General features: G+C 37.8%; 1 protein-coding gene and 1 long non-coding RNA gene across 3 annotated transcripts in view; one reads left to right on the forward strand and one right to left on the reverse strand.

Annotated features, from left to right (window-relative positions):
• LOC111320994 (homeobox protein Meis1) overlaps positions 1-21,205 on the reverse strand; it is a 35,543-nt gene extending 14,338 nt beyond the window's left edge. The window contains exons 1-2 of one of the 2 annotated variants that reach the window (XM_022923748.2): positions 21,081-21,205; positions 11,118-11,314 (exon numbers count right to left, since the gene is read on the reverse strand). In XM_022923748.2, coding sequence (XP_022779483.1) covers positions 11,118-11,288 — 171 coding nt within the window. In that variant the 5' untranslated portion in view covers positions 11,289-11,314; positions 21,081-21,205. Of the gene's footprint in view, positions 1-2,924; positions 3,123-11,117; positions 11,315-21,080 lie in introns of those variants that run through there. The other variant, XM_022923749.2, reaches the window with a different exon arrangement.
• On the forward strand, positions 501-8,385 carry LOC111320996 (uncharacterized). The gene is made up of 2 exons (XR_002693915.2): positions 501-2,319; positions 6,810-8,385. It is a non-coding gene; the product is annotated as an uncharacterized LOC111320996 (long non-coding RNA).
• Positions 21,206-21,547: the final 342 nt, after the last annotated feature.

The raw sequence follows: 21,547 nt of genomic DNA on the forward strand, positions 1-21,547 counted from the left end.
CAGAGAAGTGCGGTCAAACTAGTTGGCCTTCCAAAAACCGGAAAACGCTTTACGAACATACTTTAATACCATTAACAGGCTTTGCTTTTTCCATCAATAAAGCTGCTAAACAGCTTAGGAGAGTAAGCAGGAGAAGTGGATATTGCATCCGTGACATATCCCGGCTCCTCTTCTTCGGAGCATAATAGCCGCTATGACGAGTGGCATGATGACAATTCGTGTTTTAACTTTTGGTCGATTCTTTGTATAGTCCTTATTCGTTTGGCGATCCTTTATTCGGTGCCAAATTATTTTGGGTCATTTACGTCAAGAACAAAGATCAAGGCGCAAATTTTCGTGTAAATTTGGGATAACCAAACAATAATCTTCCCGCCCAACAATTCAACGCTCTCTCGCCGAGGAAAAGATTTCCTTTTCCTTGAATGATCGACCACACCACGCCTTTTCTTGAATGCAAGAGGTGTTTCACTGTGTACAAAAATATCTATGTACTTTAATAGAAATAACCCCAACGCAAAATACGAAGTAAAAGTTTTTAAGGGTGTGCTTTGGATAATCACTTTTGTCGGCTGTTTAATCTATGTGGTGGCTGTCTGTCAACAAAAGATGGTTCTGAAACTACTTTGCAAAACGCGATTTTCAATTAGTTTTTAAATCTGTCGACATGAAATAAATGTCTGAATTAGCGCGGTTTTCCAAGAAAAACCTTGAAGAGGGATTGTATCTCAGGTATAAAAATCCAACGATTCAGTAAAAATTTGCCTTATCCTCACTTCAGCTTTCTAACGCAGCCGAGCAGGTGGCTGTGTATATATAAACTTTCTTTCTATCTTGCCTTCTCTCCTAAAGGGACAATATCTTCCGTCTAGTTGTTGTTGTTGTTCATCAAGTGTATATTTTTTTAGTACATTTTCCAGCGCCAATACCATTCTTGGCGTAAATATGTTGGAAGAGAAATTCTTCATTGCAAAATCGAAGAGGATGTAATCAAAGCGTGGTCGACACTTCACGCTATGAAAGGTTCCCCGGTCACCTTTATAGGCTCACTCCTTTCCTAGTTACCTTCGATTTATCTTGTTGTCAGACTGCTATAACGTGCCGCATCCCATAGAAGTTAACTTCAAATAAGTAAATAAAAAACACGCGGTTCTTTTCAAGGGTAAGCGTTCACTTTTAAGTATAGTTTTATTCTTTTATTCGACTGTCGATGCCGCCATGACTATTAATATGCCGTGTGTCGGTTGTGTTGACTTAAATTTGAAAAGGTCCTGAGTTATAAGCTTTGACATTTCTCTAGAGTAGCGATCAACGCACATTTACCGCACAATTAAGGAGGTAGCCGAATGGTCAGGCGAGCTTCGATTTCTACCGGCAAATGAATGATGAACCTTGCGAGAGGTGTTCGATCGGTTTTTTGTCCCGTCGCAAAGAAGCAAAGAGCACTTTGAAACATAGACGCAGAATAAATGACACCAATGGTGTTTACAGAAAGGAAAAAACAAGAACACACTCACTGGAGTGATCAAGAACATCAAATATGGCCAAAATAGTCTTCGTTCGTCAATGTAGACTCTAGTAGTGGCCTCATGGACTGGTGATGTACGAGCGTTCTCCCCTTAACATCAACTTGTTCGAAGGAAAAACGAAATTGGGGACGTGGGACACTTCAGAGCTTTGCAATCATAGACTAATTATTTTGAAGTGCAGAGTTGCTCTATTCCTTCATACAAGTCGTAAAACTGACTCTTAATGCCGAATATTCCCATTTTATTTGGTATCTAGGATAAGCCGTCTGAACGTTCTTTATTTCAAGAGGTTGGTTATTTGATAGCGATGGAAAGCGAAAAAGCTGTCCAAAATGTCCGTATCTGTCTGTCAGAACAGTGGCTTGAAGAAAGCGGATGAAAGGCGACCGAAAACAAACTTAACATACCAAAGACACCAAGCAAACGAGAAGAAATTATTATAACTTTTAAATTGCGGTTTTTTTTTACCATTTTGTTTCTTTAAATTTTGGCTCTCAAACTACCTCTTATTTCGACAAAAACTTCAAGATGTGAAACCTTGTTTTGAACCTGAGGGGCTTTGCGATTGAGATGAATACTGACTGCCGTTGAAAAAGTTTACTTTTCATCTTTGAATCATAGCACCGATGTGGCGGAGGAAAAACTGTGATATCAGGTAAATAAGAATTCCAGTTGGACCATAATGGGTTGTTTGGTCTAGGAATTGGAGGCGAATCAAAGGGCCATTTGTTCTCGTGTTACTACGGATTTTAGGTCACAAAAATCCATCTTCACTGCTTACTAATGCCTAAAGGTGAGTTCAGAGCTATGATGAACAGTACGAGCGAAAGCCAATCGAACATTAATCATCCGTGAATGCTTTGTCAGCTTACAGTGTTTATTAGTTTTCGCTTTGTGTATTGTAAACCTGTAAAGGTTTAAGTCAATTTCGATTTTAGTTTAGTTGTTAGTTTGCTTGAGGTAATCCGGCGGATATCGGGGCTCAACACGCTAATTTTCCCTCCATTTTGTCTCCTTCAAAGTTGAAAAACAAACCTTGCGAAGTCACGAAACTTTTCGCGGCGGAATCGTTATCAAACAATACCAAGTGATACTTCGAGAATTGTACTTAAAATTGTATGCTTAAGTGTGTAATGTACCTACCGTCTGAGTTCAAAAAGTATGGACAAGTTTTCATGAGACGCCAAAATGTTAGTAATATTTCGATCGTCTTGTTCGATTAAAACTTGATCTTTGATGCTTGAAAATTATCATAACTATTAATGATGAAGCTTTTCACGAAGTAATTGCTTCTTGCATCCGAGAAACTTTTTTCGTAATCCAAATACTTATCAGGTAAACAACTTCTGCTTTGCCGAGTGGTTGCCATCTTGGCAAGATCTACAATACGGCACCTACCCCCTTTTCGTCGTATTGTGCTGGTGACAGTGCTAGGTTTTGCATCGCTTGAAGATCTTGAAAATGTGACATAGACATCTCCTTGGCCTGTTGGGGTTTACAGGGTCAATGACCGCTTTCTCCTTACCAGTTCCAGTAGTCGAGATGTTGCTACTGTGACGGTTCCGCTGTAGCGCACGGAGGGTAAATTGCCGCGACTCAAGAGGCGATTGGGTGGCTTGATTCAAGGCCCTGCTGGGTCCTGTCGAATCCCCGTTCAGAGCCCGAGTGAACTCTTGTGAAGGAAATGCTTTTAGACGGACGAATATCGTTCGCTGCGGCTTTACATTCGTATTCTGTTGATTCACTGATGAAACCCATTTTCATGCGTTTTGGTTTTTGTGTTTTCGAAGGGGGATTTGGCACACCTGGTCAAAACATTTTTTTTTGCTCTCTATGAGTCCTGAACTTTGTATTTTTTGTTGAATTCAGAAAAACATGTTTCGTCTCAAGCATTAAACAAGATATATTACTTAAGCTGTTGGTAATTTTCATTCTCGTAAACACTTTTTGCTGATAGCTCTTCAAGCGAACTCAAAAACCGCAATCGGGAGTAAGGGTCCATTAACAAATCATGGGCAGGGGAGTCGAGTGTCTCTCGCTAATGATCTTAGAATTTTATTTTTGTTGAGACTAGGATCTCTTTGTTTGAATTCCTAAGATTATTTTCAAAGAACTGTTGATTAATTGTGGACATGCAGAACAAAAATTGTCGCAAAAGTTCAGGTGGAACTGAATTTATTTTGGATGTACGCAAGCTTTACACAAGATCAACTTACAAGAAGAACATTCAGTTTATGTTTTGGTGTTTTCAAAGGTTAATAACAGAGGGACTTGAATTTAGGATTACACTACAAAAACATTCAATCAAAAAGTCCTCGAATAACTAAGGAAGAGTGGCATGTTTTTACAAAAAAACGCAACGCGTAAGAACTTGAAAAAGACGCAGCAAAGTTTGGACCCCAACCATAAGTAAAATGTCGGTGGACAAGTGTGTTGTTATTGCCCAAATATGGTCTTCATCTCAACAATATCATTGTTTTATTTCAGCCGTTTCAGAGTTTTAACAGTTCAATTTCTGAAAAGAAAAGCCAATACTGGGTTGGTATTAGGAAAATTACTATCGCTTTTTCTATAATTTTGATTCTCATTGAGCTAGCATGTGATTTAGACATGTAAGCTTTAACTAATCCTCGCGACAACAACGAAGATTTATTCTAGCGAATGGTTTCTTACCGAAAAGCTTTACTTCTTCGATAGCTATGTACTGGTAGTAGTTAGTGTGATTATTATATTTATTACGAGTTACATTTGACCAGTGAATCCGTTTTCTTATTGTTAACCTTTGCTGGTTGTGTGTGTCTCGTTCAAAGCCGTTCAAAGCATTCTACATCATTTGTTTTTATGTGTAGAACAAAAATTTCAATAAAACCATTGTACTTAGGTAGCGTTCAGTGGACTCAAAATCTACGACTTTCATGTTTTACCAAACCGTCTTGGTTAACAAAGGACTTTCCCGGCTAATTCGCGAGGTATCAGATTTACGCCCAGAATATTTCATATCAAAATGAAGTGCACTTGTAAATTTAAAAACAGGTCTCAAAGAGATGATTCTACATTGCCACAACTGTTTGGCTAAAAGCACTTGAAAAATTTCCGTCGTGTTGAGGTACAACGTTTGGATCGTGTTTCTTAATAAAAGCTCCACAACAAAACAATTGGATGTGTATTTAGCTGGTCACCACGTGTACAAGAACAACACCCCGATTGTTATCACCCTCAATGGACGCCAGTCTGCTGTATGTAGAAAACTCAGGCGCTACTATTTTCTTAAACTCCAAAAGAAATTTTGATTTCTGGCCTTTCTTAGCCACGTTTGATCCACATCACTCTGCCCTACAGCAGAGGTGACGACGTAAACACAAATGTTATTTATTTTTGCAAGAACGCCTTGGTCTCGCTCAAGTTTGCTTTAAAAATAGGATCCCGATACCTTAGACCATAAGATATTTAAAAGCATGCAATGAAGACTATAGTTTATCGTTGCGAATAGCAATCAGCCCTCTTCAGTGAACAGAGCTGTTCAAATGTTCTAGGTTACAAATATCGCGGCGCCCAAAACGCTTAACGGTTCGGGTATTCAGTTTCCTCTTGTAATATGAAGCTTTCACTGAAAGGCAGAATGTTCCCCTCAGAGAGAACATTTGTTTTAATTCTTGTTTTTTTAAAAACTTATAAGAATCTCTACGGCAGTCCTATTTCTGATAATAATGAATCAGTGCCTCGCCTTTCAAAATTCATTGTGCAAATGTGGCAAAGAAAAACATAAAGGCATATGTCAGAGTATTATTTCAATGATAATTTTAAGGAACGTGGAAATTTTTGGTTATTTTTTGTCGTTTTGCCTGCAAAATGTCATGGAATTCCTCGGATAAAAAAATAAAATAAGATATTATAAGGACGAGGGACAATCATTAGTATTTCAATCGCTAGATTTCAACTTTATTATCAACCAATTCTACTTTCCTTTCTCTGTTGAAGCGGCAATACAGACAACTCTGAATTTCTTGTGTCAAGCGAGCTAGCTCCAGCCAACTCTCGCTGCTGTTAGACCTGTTCCCCTTTTTTCCGTTTAGTAGTAGTCAAAAAAATTCACTGGAATTAGAGTTTGATTGAGTTGAAGAGTGTACTGTACATGAAAATTAAAGAAAAAGGTCTTTGAAAACCGTCGAATGTAAATGGTCCAAAGAGGCCTTTTTCAGGGTCAATCGAATAAGAGAACACAGTGGACAAACTTCAAAACAAAAATAGACTCTCGTGAATTTTAAATTTATGGATAGAAGGACCTTAACTTTGTTTTGTTTTTACCACCAAACACTTAAAAATATTCTACTATTAACCAACGTGGTGCAAATAGTTTGCCCGGTTGAATTTGGGATACAGGCTGCAAGTCCAAAACCCTAATACTTATTATGACAAGTCTAACTTTAATTTTTTCTCAGAAAACTGGAGTTTTGAAGACAAGTTTAAATAAGAATTTTTTCTATCTCTATGGCCAGTCAGTATCAAAGGAAAGTTTTACAGGATTGTGAAAGAAAAACTAGTTTCCTTTGAGCCTCAACCTTCTTTTCGGTAGAGCAGTTCTCTGGGTGAGAGGAGCAGGTTTAAAAAGAGAACTCTTCTTGATTATTGTTTCATACCGTTATGAATGACATGATCAAAAAGTGTATTTTAGTACATCAAAACATGGCCAAGTTTGAATATTTTCCTATATAGTTGTGATCTACGTTAAAGAACGGAAAGCCGGTTAATATGCTTTTGGAACGTTTTAACGAGGGCTACCGCTACCAACCAAGTGATTTTTTTTCTTACAAAGTTTGTGATCCTCACCAAAGCCAAAGAGTGAACAGGCAAGGGAACTAGTACATAATGTTTGAGGAGGAAAGTTTTCTTTTGTTTTTTTATTTTAAATCTTGTGCAGATCCAAATGATCCTGATTATAGGCGATTCAAAAAGTGGTAAAAACCAACTTGACTGTTGGATGGAGGTTTGCTCTGCTCTGCTCTGCTCTGACCAAATGTAAACATGGCTCTGAATATTATTCCTCTTTGCTTAGCATGAATGTTTGTTTAACGCCACATTCATGCTAAAAGAAAGATCTTCAGCCCTGATTATTAAAACGCAAATTGCAAACAAAGTTACTTTCTCTTTTTCTTTTAGTCTGTTAGCACTTTTACGAGGACAGAGAAAACTTACCCAAGCCTCAATCGAAATAGGTTTTGTCTAAGGCTGAAATGTACTTCGAGGAAGACATAACTTAAGTAATGTTTTATGTTTTATTTTCAGTGACTTGTTATTGCCATCAAGAGCCGAGGATACAGGTCAGCTCATCAAACAGGCGGATGACATTTGATTCACACAAAAGGATCACAAAGAAAATGCTACGTAGCATGCATCTAACTCAGAGTCACAAGGGGTCTGAGATGAATCGAATAATAAAACTAAAAGCTTCTTCAGAATCTGTAAGTCTAGTCTTGAAATTACACAAAGGGGTTTGACAAACTAATTGTTTTCTAGGATTTACTGAAGAAAGGACAGAAAACTTTAGAAGGGGATGTACGGTTTGGCACAAGAGCACGGATCTATTACTGCCAGGAGCCTCCTGTTACTGTGCGTTATGGCTTCATGTGCTTAATTAAATGGAAAGGGTTTCTTGGGCTCAAAGTCAAGTGTCGACCAAATTGACTACAAACAATTCTGATAAATGACTATGAACAATTCTGATAAATTCGTTTACCGTCTTCAAAGATGAGCACGAAGCAGATTTCTCGGGGGAAAAGGTCTGGCAATCGCAACTTCTCAACATTTAAGTTACTTTGAGTTTTGTCTCAACCCACCACAAGCGGATTATCATGAGTCCCTGAATATTTAAAACAAACATTTTACACAGAAATCTGCGGTAATCTGAAGAATTGAATTTTGGCGAAGATTTGAAAACCACAACTGAACTCTACGCGCTTGTGGGCAAAAATTTTGTGTAAAGGGTTAGAGAGAAGAATGTAAAAGATTTCTCCTTTCTGTCCATATTCACTAATCCCTTGAGGCATTAGCTGTCAAAACACAAGACTCCAAAAAAATTATCAGGCGACAACATCTAGATTAATCAGGAAAATGATGCAAATGCTTTATAAATCATCTCCATTTGATAAAAAGAGGGCTGAGCCCTTTCAGCCGGCCTCGAATTCATTTATGGATACCCTGCCTTTGTGCTGAAATTGTGTACGGGTTTGATGGAGTATAATCCATTGTATCACGTCAGATTAGTAACTGCGGTCGTGAAGAATGATATGCAAATCAATTTTTCCTAAAGCCGCATAAAAAGGTTAATAAACATCACAAAGCCATATTGAACGGAACCTGGAAGTTTTAATAAAGATTATCGCATAAGATCATAACTCAGGACGGCGACACTCAGCTCTGGATTAAGCAAAAATGAATGAGATGCGAAAATTGACATCAATCGAGTGGGAATGACGCCGTTAAAGATAAGATATTTTGATCGAAAAAATTCAATTAACATAAACAATTTCATGGAAAGTAGAAGTTGATGTCGGTTGATGAAGTACCCAATACAGAAGGAAGCCAACAAGGGTACTCGAGTCTGCTCCGCCCTGTGCCATGTTATGGCTACGCACTGCACCATCTTGTAGAAACCGCAACAGCCGTGGCTAACAAATTTCATTGTTTCTTGTGCAATAAAATCATAAAAAACATAAACGATGGAGTTATAAATAGGAAGATGCTTGGGGACGAGATAACAGTCACGTTTTTAAACGACGCTTTTCAAAACCGCAATAGACTAAAATAAATCGTTGAGCTTTGTGGCAATAAAATTGATACAAAATTCCCTTGGTTTAAAATTTATACAGTTGAGTTCGTTTGGCTTGCAAGCAAGTCCTTTGTTGCTCTATTTATTTAGCATACAATTAAAACATCAGAACTAGCTGGGGTTTGATTCTCAAACGAGACTCAAATGTCTTTGTGTTCCACGCTCGTCTAATAACTCCCTTTAGAGCATCAGCGCGCCGAATCCGTAGGACTAGGGTTCAAAACAATCGCGGGGGACTCGCAATTTTTCTTTGTCGCGCGCTCGAGGCAATCTGTCTCACATTTTTTTTACTCTGTTTTTGTGAAACTCCAGTTAACACCTTTCATCGAGACCGTCGGATTCAAGAGGTTGATATGATAGGATTCTTTGCAATGTTGATGCAATTTTCAACTGTTACCTTCATCAGAAACTTCTCCTTTCCACCCTCAGACGACTAAATGCAACACATCATTAATCTGTTTTAAGAAGGATTAAACGCAAGGCCTTATTACTTTTATTGGATTTCCAGACAAGTTTACCGTTAGTCTGAACCTGCTTCAGTCGATTGTCGAGAGTTTAGAAATGTGGCCACACTGTTTTATTACCTCGGCTATTAATTAAATTTTACATATCAAGGACGTGTAGTGTCTAGGGCGTGATGAAAGATGTTAATTTCTAAACTGACAAAATGGTCCAAACGTTTTCTACCATCAAACGTTTCAAATCAGAACCGTGTTTAATTTGACGTAAGGGCGAGAGAGAAACATTTAAACAAGGTATTTTCTTTTGGCACAATGAAATATATGAAGTTCATATATTTTGAACTGCGGTATTAGATACATATGATGTACGATCCTCGCAGTAGATAGCGCTATTTAAGCAAAAGCGAAAATCAGACCTGAAAAAAATAATACCGCAGTTCAAAATATATGAAGTTCATATATTTAATTGTATCTGATTTATCACTTTCACGGGTTTATTACGAATCAACTTAACGGCCTGCTCCCAGTTGGCTTGTTAGCTCAATTTGTAGAGCGCTGCACTAGTATCGCAGAGGTCAGTGGTTCGAATCCCGTACAGGCCTGATTTTTTTCAGGTCTGATTTTCGCTATTGCTTAAATAGCGCTATCTACTGTGAGGATCGTACATCATATGTAACTAATACCGCAGTTCAAAATATATGAACTTCATATATTTCATTGTATCTGATTATCACTTTCACGGGTTTATTACGAATCAACTTAACGGCCTGCTCCCAGTTGGCTTGTTAGCTCAATTGGTAGAGCGATGCACTAGTATCGCAGAGGTCAGAGGCGTGATTTTTTCAGGTCTGAATTTCGCTATTACTTAAATAGCGCTATCTACTGCGAGGATCGTACATCATATGTATTTTCTTTTATTGTAAAACGCAGGACTCCATCACGAAATGAAATTCCCTGTCTCGGTCCAAGGTTTTACACTCAAGTTCTAAAGAGAGTGTCGCAAATTACTATGACATATAATCATATCTCGATGTCTTATGAGCTACGTAAGCTGAAAACGAAGTGAAAACATATCGGGCATAAATTTTTCAAGAAATTTGGTGTAGTATTTTTCTTCGCTTCCTTAAGTGAATCCCTATCCCTTCTTCAAATTTACTGGTCAGTCTATCTTAACATCTTATCGTAGAGGAGAGATTGTAGTCCCGCTTTCATATCTACCCAATGCTCCTGGTCACTTAATGCCGACAAAAACCTTGACAAGCTCTGGCATTAAATGGACTAAACCCGTGAGAAGTAACAAGCTCGACCCCAGTGTGTGTATATAACCGGAACTTTTGAAACTTTGGAACAAGGAACATATTTCAAGTCCTTAAAGTAGAGCAGGGAAAGTAAGTAGCAAGGAGCTGTCGATGGCCAACACCATTTCCCAAGGTTATAACTATCGTTGCGGCGTGGATTGTGATTTATGATTTAAAAAGATATTCTGCTAATCTGAAGGCTGCAGCAGTGAAAATAACGTTTATTTTTAACTAACGACCTCGTGAGTTCGTGAGATTAGTTCTGTGCATCAGCGCATTTTACCGCAGACGAGGAGGAAAATTCCTCCCTACCCCCCGTCTCGAAACAAAACGTTTGATTAAAAACGAGACAGTCTTGGCGATAAAATCCTGTTCCAAGGGCGCTCTTCCCTTACAAATGCGTGAAGGACGGGTCAAACCACGTGCGAACCCATGCATGCACTGTTCCTATCATTTAGATATGAAAAATAGGCAAACAATATACCGCTGCTGATGATTTCGCGGGAAGAACAGCTTTTGCGGTTGATACCCTTCCCCAAAAGTATGACATACATCAGTACTGACACAATTTGAGGGGAAAGGGGACATAGTGAACCTTCAGTTATTGGAGTAGCAACAGCCAGTGAGAAGTTCTGATGAAGTGAAGAGCTAGAGCTCCACTTTTAGGTTTGGTTTAATATATATATTACAAGCATTTAGATTGGTTTCTACTTGCTTCTTATGATTTATTGGAGGACAGACGCTTAGATGACGTCACCATTAACAAAATTTGCTTTTTTATCATGTAAAACAAATAAATTCCATGTAGCCGTGGGTCTTTACAGCAATAGATTACAGAAGACGTCAGAATTTTCACTGTATGATGCGCATCATACGGTTTCACTGTATGATGCGCTGATTTACGTGACTAACTTCCTACACTGAGTATGAACCTCAGTCTTCACTGGCATTTTCTACCAATAACTAAGATTATTAAGAATTATTTGGTAAATTAAATCGAGATTACCTTTTCCTCGTATCTTTTGAAAGTTGGAGAACCCCTCGACGCAAACTGCTGCTGAAAGAGCTGAAAAAACTCGTTATCCAGCCAATCACGACACTTTGTTAGCGGGCGGGGAGGGTCTTTGTAATAATGAAACACCTCTGTCGGGTAGGCGGGGGGAACGTTCAGGAACATCGTACAACAAACCACTTATCTTCGGACTGCAGGTGAAACAAGTGATGAAAGAAATCTATAAGGTACGTATCGTAAGTAAAGATCGATAACTTTAAACTTAAAATTCCGCTAAAATAATACAAACAACCTCTTACTTTTCAACAACGATTATTTAAAGTGTATGTAAAGCATTGATGAATTTACGTTTGCATATGGGTTTTCTATATCTAGGATGACTAAAAGCGTTCTTTTCATGCATGCGCACAGTTACTTCCCAGACGAAAACTCAGTAGTTTTGACGCGAAAAATCACTTGTACGGCTTGTGATCATCGAATTTAAGCTTCTCCTAGATGGAATAGTGAAAAATGCTCTCCATGATTACAACTCTTTCCCAGTAAGTTAGCGACCTTCTAAATAGCCAGTGTGATGAACGGCTTCAACGTCGGTTTTTTCCTCTCCTTCCTTTCTGCTGAAGTCTTCTGTGGGTGTGAATCCTTTGACAACTTCGATTAAAACAAATGAGGACCTGATGGGACTGATCATTTGTAGCGATGAAGTGTTTAGCCAGCCCTGTTTTTGAACTTCATTCTACCTTCGTAGCTTTGTAGAAAGGTGCAAGAAATGCGGCCAGCGATAGTCACGCATTTCATTAATAGAGATATATTGGACTTCTGAATAGCAGGTGGCAGGCGAGATATTGGTCTTGCATGACGTTGTGTAAAAACAAAAATGAAAGACTTCAAGAGCTTCTTCCAATAACTAAAGCACATCAGTCAGGTAATTAAAGCAGTGTGGAAACAATACCTAACTAGAGAAGCTTGGCAATTAATCATGTTTCGTTGATACTGAAGGAGCATTGAGTCATTCAGCGATGAGAAGAAGAAGAAGAAACAAAGGAGCTGGCATTTTAATTATCACTCAGCTGAGTTGAGCTCGATGATTTTTTTTTTCAAGATTAAGAACGTTTAGAAAGCAGTGAGAGCTTCGATATTTTGTGGGAACATTGAGCAGATTCCTAATGGAAATATTTCTAGTATCATTTATAGTAAACTTGAAAACAACTGAGGTGAGTGCATCTAAATGATCCCCTTTTTTTTAATTTAGAATATTTGAAAACGTTGTTTCCAATAACAGTGGAAACTTTTGTCTTTTGTGGAGACGTAAAGTATTTTCCTAAAGGAATATGCAATATTTCTGTTATAAACTTGAAATCATCTGAACCACGTACAAGACGTTGTTTGGTTCACGTTTGCCCAATCTTCTGTGAAAGAAAACTCTGAGGATCTTCCATAAATTAAAATACAAAAGAAAATCGTAAAATAAGCAGCCGTGAAAGAAAAGCTCGATTCCCACCAATGCTAAATATTCTGCCGACTACACTCAGTGACAAGTAACCGTCTACAATAAAGGCTAAACTGCCGTTCACTGAAAATAGCTATATAACGCCGCTGCAATCAATCGATTCTCGTAAGAGAACCGAAGTATTGTTCGATCTTCACTGCCTAATTAAGCCATGACTCGGAAACTGTCGAACACCTACGAAGTTGCTCCAAAGACGCCTGACTGGGAAGCGGTCCCGCCATCAACGAATATTGCACACTTAAAGGAACTAGGTTAAGGGAAGGACATTTCACGCTTTCCAGTTCGGTGTTTCATTATCTCCATCTTAAAGGCATTCTTAGTCTCTTTTGTTTAAAAATAACTCTTAGCTCCTTATTTTTATTACTCTCGTAAAGGGATCATCATAACGTACGACAATGTTTAGGATCCAAATAGTGACTGAGACTATCCTCTCCTCGAAAGCTATCTATTAAAACCAGCAAATTATGGAACCGAGTATCCTTTCCGTCACGTGAGGGTGAGCAGGGAAAGTGAGAAGGAAAGCCTTCAATGTTCTTTCTGTAGTGGGGATCCCGAAAGTCTCCTGCACTTTCTTATCGAGCCACTTGAAGAAGAAATGTGTTTGGGAAAGATCAGTGCTGCGGCTAAAACACCGTCAAATTGTACCTGATAACTATGTTTTGGAAAATACTGTAGCGATAAGACTAAGATCAGATTCATCTAAGTCTACTTGTCAAAAGAAAATTTTTTTTTTTTTCACATCTGGCTCTGCAAAACAAACGAATCTGTTCCTGAGCAATAAGAAGAAAAGAAGACAGGAAGAGAAGAAACAAACGGTGTTTAAAAAAACCACCCACACTGTCACTTCGAATATCCCTGAGCTTCAGTTGGCCGTTTCGCAAATGGAATTCAGCGTCTCTTGTAAGATTTAAAGAATCTATTTTAAAAAGCTAATACTCACGGTACAATATTTCTAATCTTTTTTTCTCGAAAATTTGATCTTTTTGTAGCAAAAGTTAACGAAAGGATCTTCACTCACCGAATTCGCTTGTTGCTTCTCCTTTCCAAAATACTTAAGGAAGTTATGTCTACACCACTGAAAATTTTCTTTTTCTCCTCCAAAGAAAAGGGGTAATATACTACCGATACCTCGAAAACTAAGACAGAAACTTTTACCAACAATGCTACGGCCTCAAAACCTTTTCAGCATCGAGATCCCTCACGCAGATAATCTACATGAACGATTCGTCAGGTGTGGCTGAAAAATTATCAATACTTAATGTTGTTTTTAAATTCGGTTCGTAGCGCTCAAGAGACGCTAATGGTCTGACTCGGCGGGAGATTCTTGCTTGCGTCATTCCGCCCACTTAAAAAAAGCTGCCGGGCAATTTCTCAAACAAAATCTTGGAATTCTGTTGACAGGCTTGAGTCTTTCAAAGCTCTGTCTCAAGCAGGGGGCTTGCCATCTCATCTGGGCCATCTCGCCCAACTCAGTGTCATTGAATTTGAGTAGCACTAAACTGATCATAACTTGTGCCATTTTGAGTAGCACTAAACTGATCATAACTTGTGCCATTTTGAGTAGCATTAAACTGATCATAACTTGTGCCATTTTGAGTGTCCCTAAGTTTTCATCAACGCTTTAAATTTCTTACATATTCCAAATTAGGCTTTTTTCTTTTTTCTATCTGATAACGATAAAGCCAGGCAATTAAAAACAGGAGACTTGGACCACCCCATTTGCACCAAATCGTCAAACAAAACCTAAGACAATTTATAAACTTTTTCATCTTCGGAGCTTTTCAAAATTAAGCTGGCGATTCCCAAAAGCGGTATTCAGTGCCTTTAAATAGAAACTGATGAGAACACTGAGAGCTCACCAATGAACGATTTCTGGCTTCATTCGACTTTGAAACTTTACTCTACTTCTTTGGCCCATTCACGTTACTATGTTCCTGCCTTTGGCAACCGTTTTTAGGTCTAGCTGTAACAATATGAATTGCAAGGTCACAGTGTATTGTGAAGCTGAAGTTAAAATGATCCTAATAACGGCCAGAAGAACGCCTTATGTAAAAAACGGAAAATTTGACTGTCAATACCTGGTAGTTTTTTCCGTAGCCGGTGAGGCTGATTTTTTTAACTGCATGGATAACGTACAAAGCAACGAAGAGCCAACATGAGCAGAAAATCTTTCGTATACCACAGGTAACTCTACAAACTATAATTTTCCGTTTCCATATCTTTCTTGTTTAAAGTCTCAGTCGGTTACCAATAAAGCTACTGCTGGGTAAAATTATGTTAGAAAGCAACATCTTTGAAGGAAATTTGGTTTTATCAACTGAGTTGATAATGTAAATTGCCACCGTAGAGTGTTTCCAAAACTCACGTTTCGAGCGTCAGGCTTCGTCAGAGTGAATGATAACCGCTTTGGGACTGGTTGTAACAATATGAGTTGTAAAGTGTGTAATGTAACTGAAGTTGAAGTTAGAGGAGCTTTGGTCGTTTGTTTTGAATTCTGTACTGAAGTTCGTTCCATTTGAATGTCTCATTTCTGATTAGAAAAGCTTTCAGATATCCTAACAAACGTAGACATGATTGAAATGGGAGCTAGACGGAAAAAGTAAGTTTAGTTAAAATAAAATGCTTCGGAAAAAAGCTGTCAGACACCCGGAACCTTTTTAGGATGAAAAAGGTGGCGCTTTTGTGAACAAAATTATTTTTAGTCTCCGTGTACCCACAACTACAAGCGGCACCAGAAGATTAGCCTACCAGTTGCATTCAGAGGTACTTTCTTCCCATTTTTGTTACGCTCAGAGAAACGAAAAACTAACATACCAGCACGTACAAGGAGTATTGAAGATTATTTTATGTTTTAATATAGTGGTGGTTAAAAAAATACAGAAATCCATTTGAACTTGAGAGTGGTTCACTCCATGGGACTCAATGAAATGATCTTCAGAAACTTGACCTCAAATTATAGTTGGTAAGAAACTTTGGCTCTAAACCAGTGAACCAGTGCTTTCCTTTACTGTCATGTAATTAAAGTCCTCCTTAATTCATTACAAGCCGGTCACAGAAGTTGATATTTCATTCTCGTTTTCAATTTTGAAGAGTTCTTGTCACTCGCATTTTTTGTTTGAGTCATTTTGTTCCTTTTACAATCTACAACACTTTGCTTTAAAATAGAGTCGGTATGAAATCTTTTTGACCATTTATTTCTTACAATTGATAGAAGAGGCATTTTGAAGTTTAGAAAAATACATGGCGCTCAAATTTTCTGACAATCAAATTTTCTGACAATCAAATTTTCTAACAATCTGAAAAACTTTGCTTCAAAAGACTTTCGTTCTTTGTGAAATCTTTGCGACAATTTATTTCTTGAACTTGAGAGAGAGAACGCGCTTAGAAAAAATGCCAACTTCGCTTCGCGAAAAAATATGTACCAGGGAAAATCGGCGAAAGTCTTCTAAATGTTATCAGAGTAAGCGAATCATAAGAATTCTAAATACTATGCAAAAATGACAAAAGTTAGTCGTTAGGCTATAAATCCATGTTGTAGACATGGCACCGGTATAACGTCTATGAAAGATGAGACCTAGTTCGAATTATCAACCTGGCGTGCTTCTACCCTCACAACACAATTCTGCTCTGTTGGGTTGTTAAAATATTTAGGCTGTTGCCAGTTGCATGAATACTCTATTCAATCCCACTAACGGGAGGGGCCGGGCTTTAAAACGTGGAAACGCGTAAACTGTGATACTCACATTATTATTGTCCACTTCAAATATAATTAAAACAAAGGATCAAAGAATGTGTGGGTTGTTTGAGATGTTCATCTCAAAAATCATATTAGTAACGTGCTGTGGATAACATCGCCTAAACGATGAACATCCCATTTTGCTATGCGCCTGTCTGATAAAAAATGAATGCCCATTTCCAAGAAATTAGGCTCTAAATCATCAGCATTTGTGTACTTGAACTATATATGCTTTATAACATGGCTTTAGTTTCAATTTGACATAGTTCTGTCCAAGAATGTTCTATGTCTACTAGTTAGTCATGCAAAGATCACGATAACTTCAACTTTTTTAGCGACTCTACAGGACAGAGCCAAGAAAGAAGAAAATGACAAAGATGTCCAATTCTACTCATGCAAAATTATGGTTAGGGGGGCTAGTAACGACGTCTAAAAATTTCCATGCAAGTTTAAGCTGCCAGCCTTTAAAACTGTACAGAATAATGCATCATATAGTAAACCTGGCCATTAGATGCCGCGGTGATCTAGAGCTAAGCTCAAAAAGTAGGTAATTAGGCAGAAAAATGCATCTCACGTCATCCATTAACTATCGAAAGGGAAAAGTAGCTTGTGTTAAGGTACTTGTTACCATGAATACAACTGAGGTACATAAAATCCGTGGATGAATGTTCCCGTGAGAACATCTTGAAATTTCAAAGATGTAAGCGGCTTCACGACTCCATAATCATTTGAAAACAAATATTTTCCTAGAATTGTTTACTAATAAAACATGATTTCACTGCAGTTCTCGTCCTTCTCTTGCAGTCCATGCCAGTTTTCATACTGTGCAAGGGTTCTTAGCCTTCAATCTGAAGGAACTCTTAGAACTGAAACATTTCCTACATTAAGAAAACTGACCGCAACAAGATATTTTTTTTTCAAAACACTCCCTTACATCTTCAAGAGTGGGAACTGATCAAACTTCGACTCCTTACGGATGCCTTACCACTATTCTTCGTCCCACTCAAGTGACAATTTAAACGCTCATTTCTCTATTCGACGATCGTGCTCACAATCCCCTTGACAAGATTCTTTTGAGATTTCTGATGGTAGTCATGTACAGGATGTTGATTGCGTGTGAATCACCATACGGCCTTGCTCGTTAAATGATGAGTTCTCCGTTCGGTTTGTGGGCGGGTGGCTCTTACTGCGAAATGTGAACCTACTAAGGTTGAAATTCCTATGCTGACACAGCCTTGTTCATGCTCCAGGCGATTACAAATTAACATCTTCCTTTCTGTAGCCCTAACTCTAACCCTTTCTTTAACGTTACCAGCTTCGCTTAACATCCAATAAGCATTTGGAGAGTGCCTTAAGGATCTAAGGCAAGATAAACATTACTCAAAATTGGCATACCTTGAATCTTTCTGGAACCCTTTTAAGGAGACAATCCTATGGAATTGGTTTATCATGAAAAGTATCCAAGAGCAGCTTATAGCGAACAGATACCGAATGAAGATTTATGTCGCATGATAATTGACACGCCGCTGACTGAAACAATTGTGAACTGAAAAAAGGGTTTGATTAGGAGGAATAAATTAGCACTTTGAAGATCGACTTCCGTTGTTGAAAACTCGTGGAATTGATGCCCTACATTGTGTTTGATTCTATTTTTTTCCTCAAAATAGACGACTCAGACAAATTTACTCTTTGCTACCTGTTTTATTGATCCTTAAGTAAAGGAATTTAGCGTCTGTCATCTCGAGGAAGTCGTTGAACCTCTAAGCTGCAGCTTCCGACACAATTTCTGTTTCGAAACTTCCGCTAACCATACACTTATCCAGACACACATTGTCCCTTGTATTTCTAAGTTTGCTGTGGAAAATTATTCCAACGGAAACAGGATAGAAGTTCTGTGCACAAAAATTTCTTGCTTAAATTCACAGATATGGGTAATAACGTTGTTAACATTTCCCATCAGAATTAAACTCGATTGTTCGAGACTCTGTTCAAACAATTATCATTAAGACCATTAGTTCCAACATCAGCAACATTTAGATCTCTTTTCATGATATCAAGGAGTTGCACTGGGAACCACAAACCACTTTGACATGAGATGCATAACCGGAACGAAATGAAAGTAAGTTGAAACATATTTTAGGTTTGGCAACTGAAACTTCCTGATGCCATTACTCAACTTTGTATTCTGTTTGGACAAACATACATTGGTTCTGTCTTAAAATGTCGCTAGAATTTCATGCAATGTTCGCTTATAACTTGCACAGTATGCCAAGGAAGTTTGCAAAAAAAACACAGCAAGGTGATTTAAAAGGAATACGATGAACGCCTTAGAAGAAGATGTTATAAAATGATTGTGCAAAGGCAAGATCGATTCAGTGAAACGCTAAAGAGATTTAACCTGATTATTTCATGCCCTATTTTTGGAGACCTCTGAGTTCTTATTTAAATACTACAATACAATATTTTACTGATTCCTGCTGCATAGGATTTTCAGAAACAATTTACATGCAAATTTTTAAGTATTAATAAACGTTATTTACGATAATTCATTAAAATGAGACTCATAATCAACCCTGAAACATAGTTCAACTATGATATACCTCCCTATTTAATCACTGACTCCCCCCATTGGATTAATAACTCTTACGAGGCACTAAAATGTGGCATTCCTTTGTTTGTTCAACAACAAAAAGTACATTGAATGTGTAACCCTCAGACTACTTCTGCTTAGGTATGTGCGACTGGACAGATCATCGATTGCATTTCCTAACAAAAATAAATTGAACATTTTCCAAACACGTTTTCGATAGTTTTTAAAATTATCAAGTTTGCCATGCCATATCATCACTAAAAAATTCACAGCTATGATTAAAGAGCGTAACTCATAACAGTTTTGTTTGGCAGACACAAATTGATGTAATTGTTCCTATTACAAAGTAAAATTCTGCATAATAAGACTCAATGAATTAATACGACATGAGAAACACTTTTCTACAGAAAAGAAGTTTGCGTAACTCATAACAGTTTTGTTTGGCAGACGTAATTGTTCCTATTACAAAGTAAAATTCTGCATAATAAGACTCAATGAATTAATACGACATGAGAAACACTTTTCTACAGAAAAGAAGTTTCTTTGCAAACGAAAAACAGGTCATCAGATGCTTATCAGCTTAACCTTTCAACTCACAAGATCTCAACAGTAATTCTCTTTACTATGTACTTTTTCCCTTCATTCGAACCAAAAAAAAAAATATATGCGGATCACGTTTCACCTCTGAAAATATAGTCAGGTGTTCATCAAAAGTCCACTATATCCATTGAGCTTTGTGGGCTACTTTTTAAAATATGACTGATAGTTATATACGACTTCATCCTTGCCACTAGTTACCGATTTGGAGAGGAAAGGTCACCCAACTAAACAGAACTGATACATATGAATATGGACTGCGTAAGAAAAAACCCTGAAGAAAATTTAGAGTACCACACGAAGCTTTATACCCATCCAAATCTGCAAGAGAATTTGACATCTTCAGTTCCTAAAGGCACCATATAAGTATTTGGTTATTCGTGCGAGAAAACTGCAGAAAACTCATTACGGATACACGAAGAGTGCCACACAAAACTGCAAGAGAATTTGCCACCTCCAGTTTCTGAAGGAAGTGGGTACTGGATAAATGTGGTATTATTGTCCGTAAAAGTTAAAAATTGCTGCGGAGAAGAAAGTGAAACCTGCGCATTGTCTAAGAGTAAAATACAACGACAGACGCCCTCAAACGATATCTCATGGTTCAGTGAATTTAGAAAACAAGTCCTTCAAACCTGTCACTTTATTGTTATTTTAGGATCTTTCATGTCCGAGTCTCGCCTTACAATGCGTCCAGAATCAAATTTAAGCGAGATGCTGTGACTGAACAATTACGATTCACTCCATGATCTCAAAAAGTCTTCTTGTGGTTGTTTAATGGATCAATAGCTCCTCAATTGACGGATGCGTTAAAAAAAAAAAAAAAAAAAAAAAAAGAAACAAGTACGCATTTTGTAGATAAAAAGGGCTATGTCTGTTCTGGTTGTGATAGATTCTTTTGTGGTAAGGCCTTCCGCGGGAAAAATCGCCACATTTGGATTCAATTATAAGAGCTTTCATAGCACTCATCCATCAAGTGTAAAATACCCTTCATTAAGATTTTATCAGCCATTTGACCTACCCAGATCTGGAGGAATAGCTTAACAAATAGGTGCGGATGAGCATTTTGTTTCGAAAAACTCTCAAATGTACAGCAGAGTTCGGTAAATGAATTTCTGTAGTCATTACAGCCGATGAAAGCTGTTTCGGTTGAATGGCCGCCGTTCAGATAAGCAATTTTGCTGTTTACGTGATAACTCGTTTAAAACACTTAACGGCTTACAATCTCTTCTTCGTCAAGACGGCAAGTGGAAGAAATTTGTAGATGTCTTACTCTTTGTTTCAAGTTTTCTTACAGATCACGGCAAAGCATTCGTGATAGAGACTGCATTGTACTGGCCCCTACACAAACGGTTTTAGGAAAGCCTCAAACACGCGGAGGCGAAAAGACTTACTATGTTTTCCAAATATTGTCCACTTTGCGATCGTTTCGCTATATTGGTCTGACTTTTTTACTTTCCAACGAATTTCGACCAAAAAAATTCTTCGCTAATCTAAGTTGCAACAAACCTATAACCAAACGTAACTTACAATTCTTTTGCTTTAGGATCCTTCAATGTCCTTCGTGAAAATCAGTTCCAGGATCGGTTCAGATTCTTGGAAAAATGTTTCCCTCTGTATCGCCAGTGATATCTATAAACACTTCCTTCAACTAGTCCCCACCCTATCGCGTGTGTAGAGTGTATTTACATGACAAAAGGTAGCCAATGTATCACTTGAAAATTTGTATATCGCGTGAAGACTCGAGTAAGTGTATCTGGCAGCTATCACGCTAGGCTGCTAAAGTCTTAATGGATAATTTATAAACAAAACATGACAGTGAATGAAATTTTGGCTCGGACAATATTCATTATTAAATTATATCGAAAATCAATCGCATTTCTTAGGCGACTTTCGTCAAACTGAAATTAAAAAATATATATATATTCAAAACTCACTTTAAAAAATTGAGTCAGTTTAGCGCTAGTGACTTAAAACTCGACGGAATTTTCTCTTGC

The sequence above is a fragment of the Stylophora pistillata genome, chromosome 6 (genome assembly GCF_964205215.1).
Source record: "Stylophora pistillata chromosome 6, jaStyPist1.2, whole genome shotgun sequence".
Taxonomy (NCBI): domain Eukaryota; kingdom Metazoa; phylum Cnidaria; class Anthozoa; order Scleractinia; family Pocilloporidae; genus Stylophora; species Stylophora pistillata.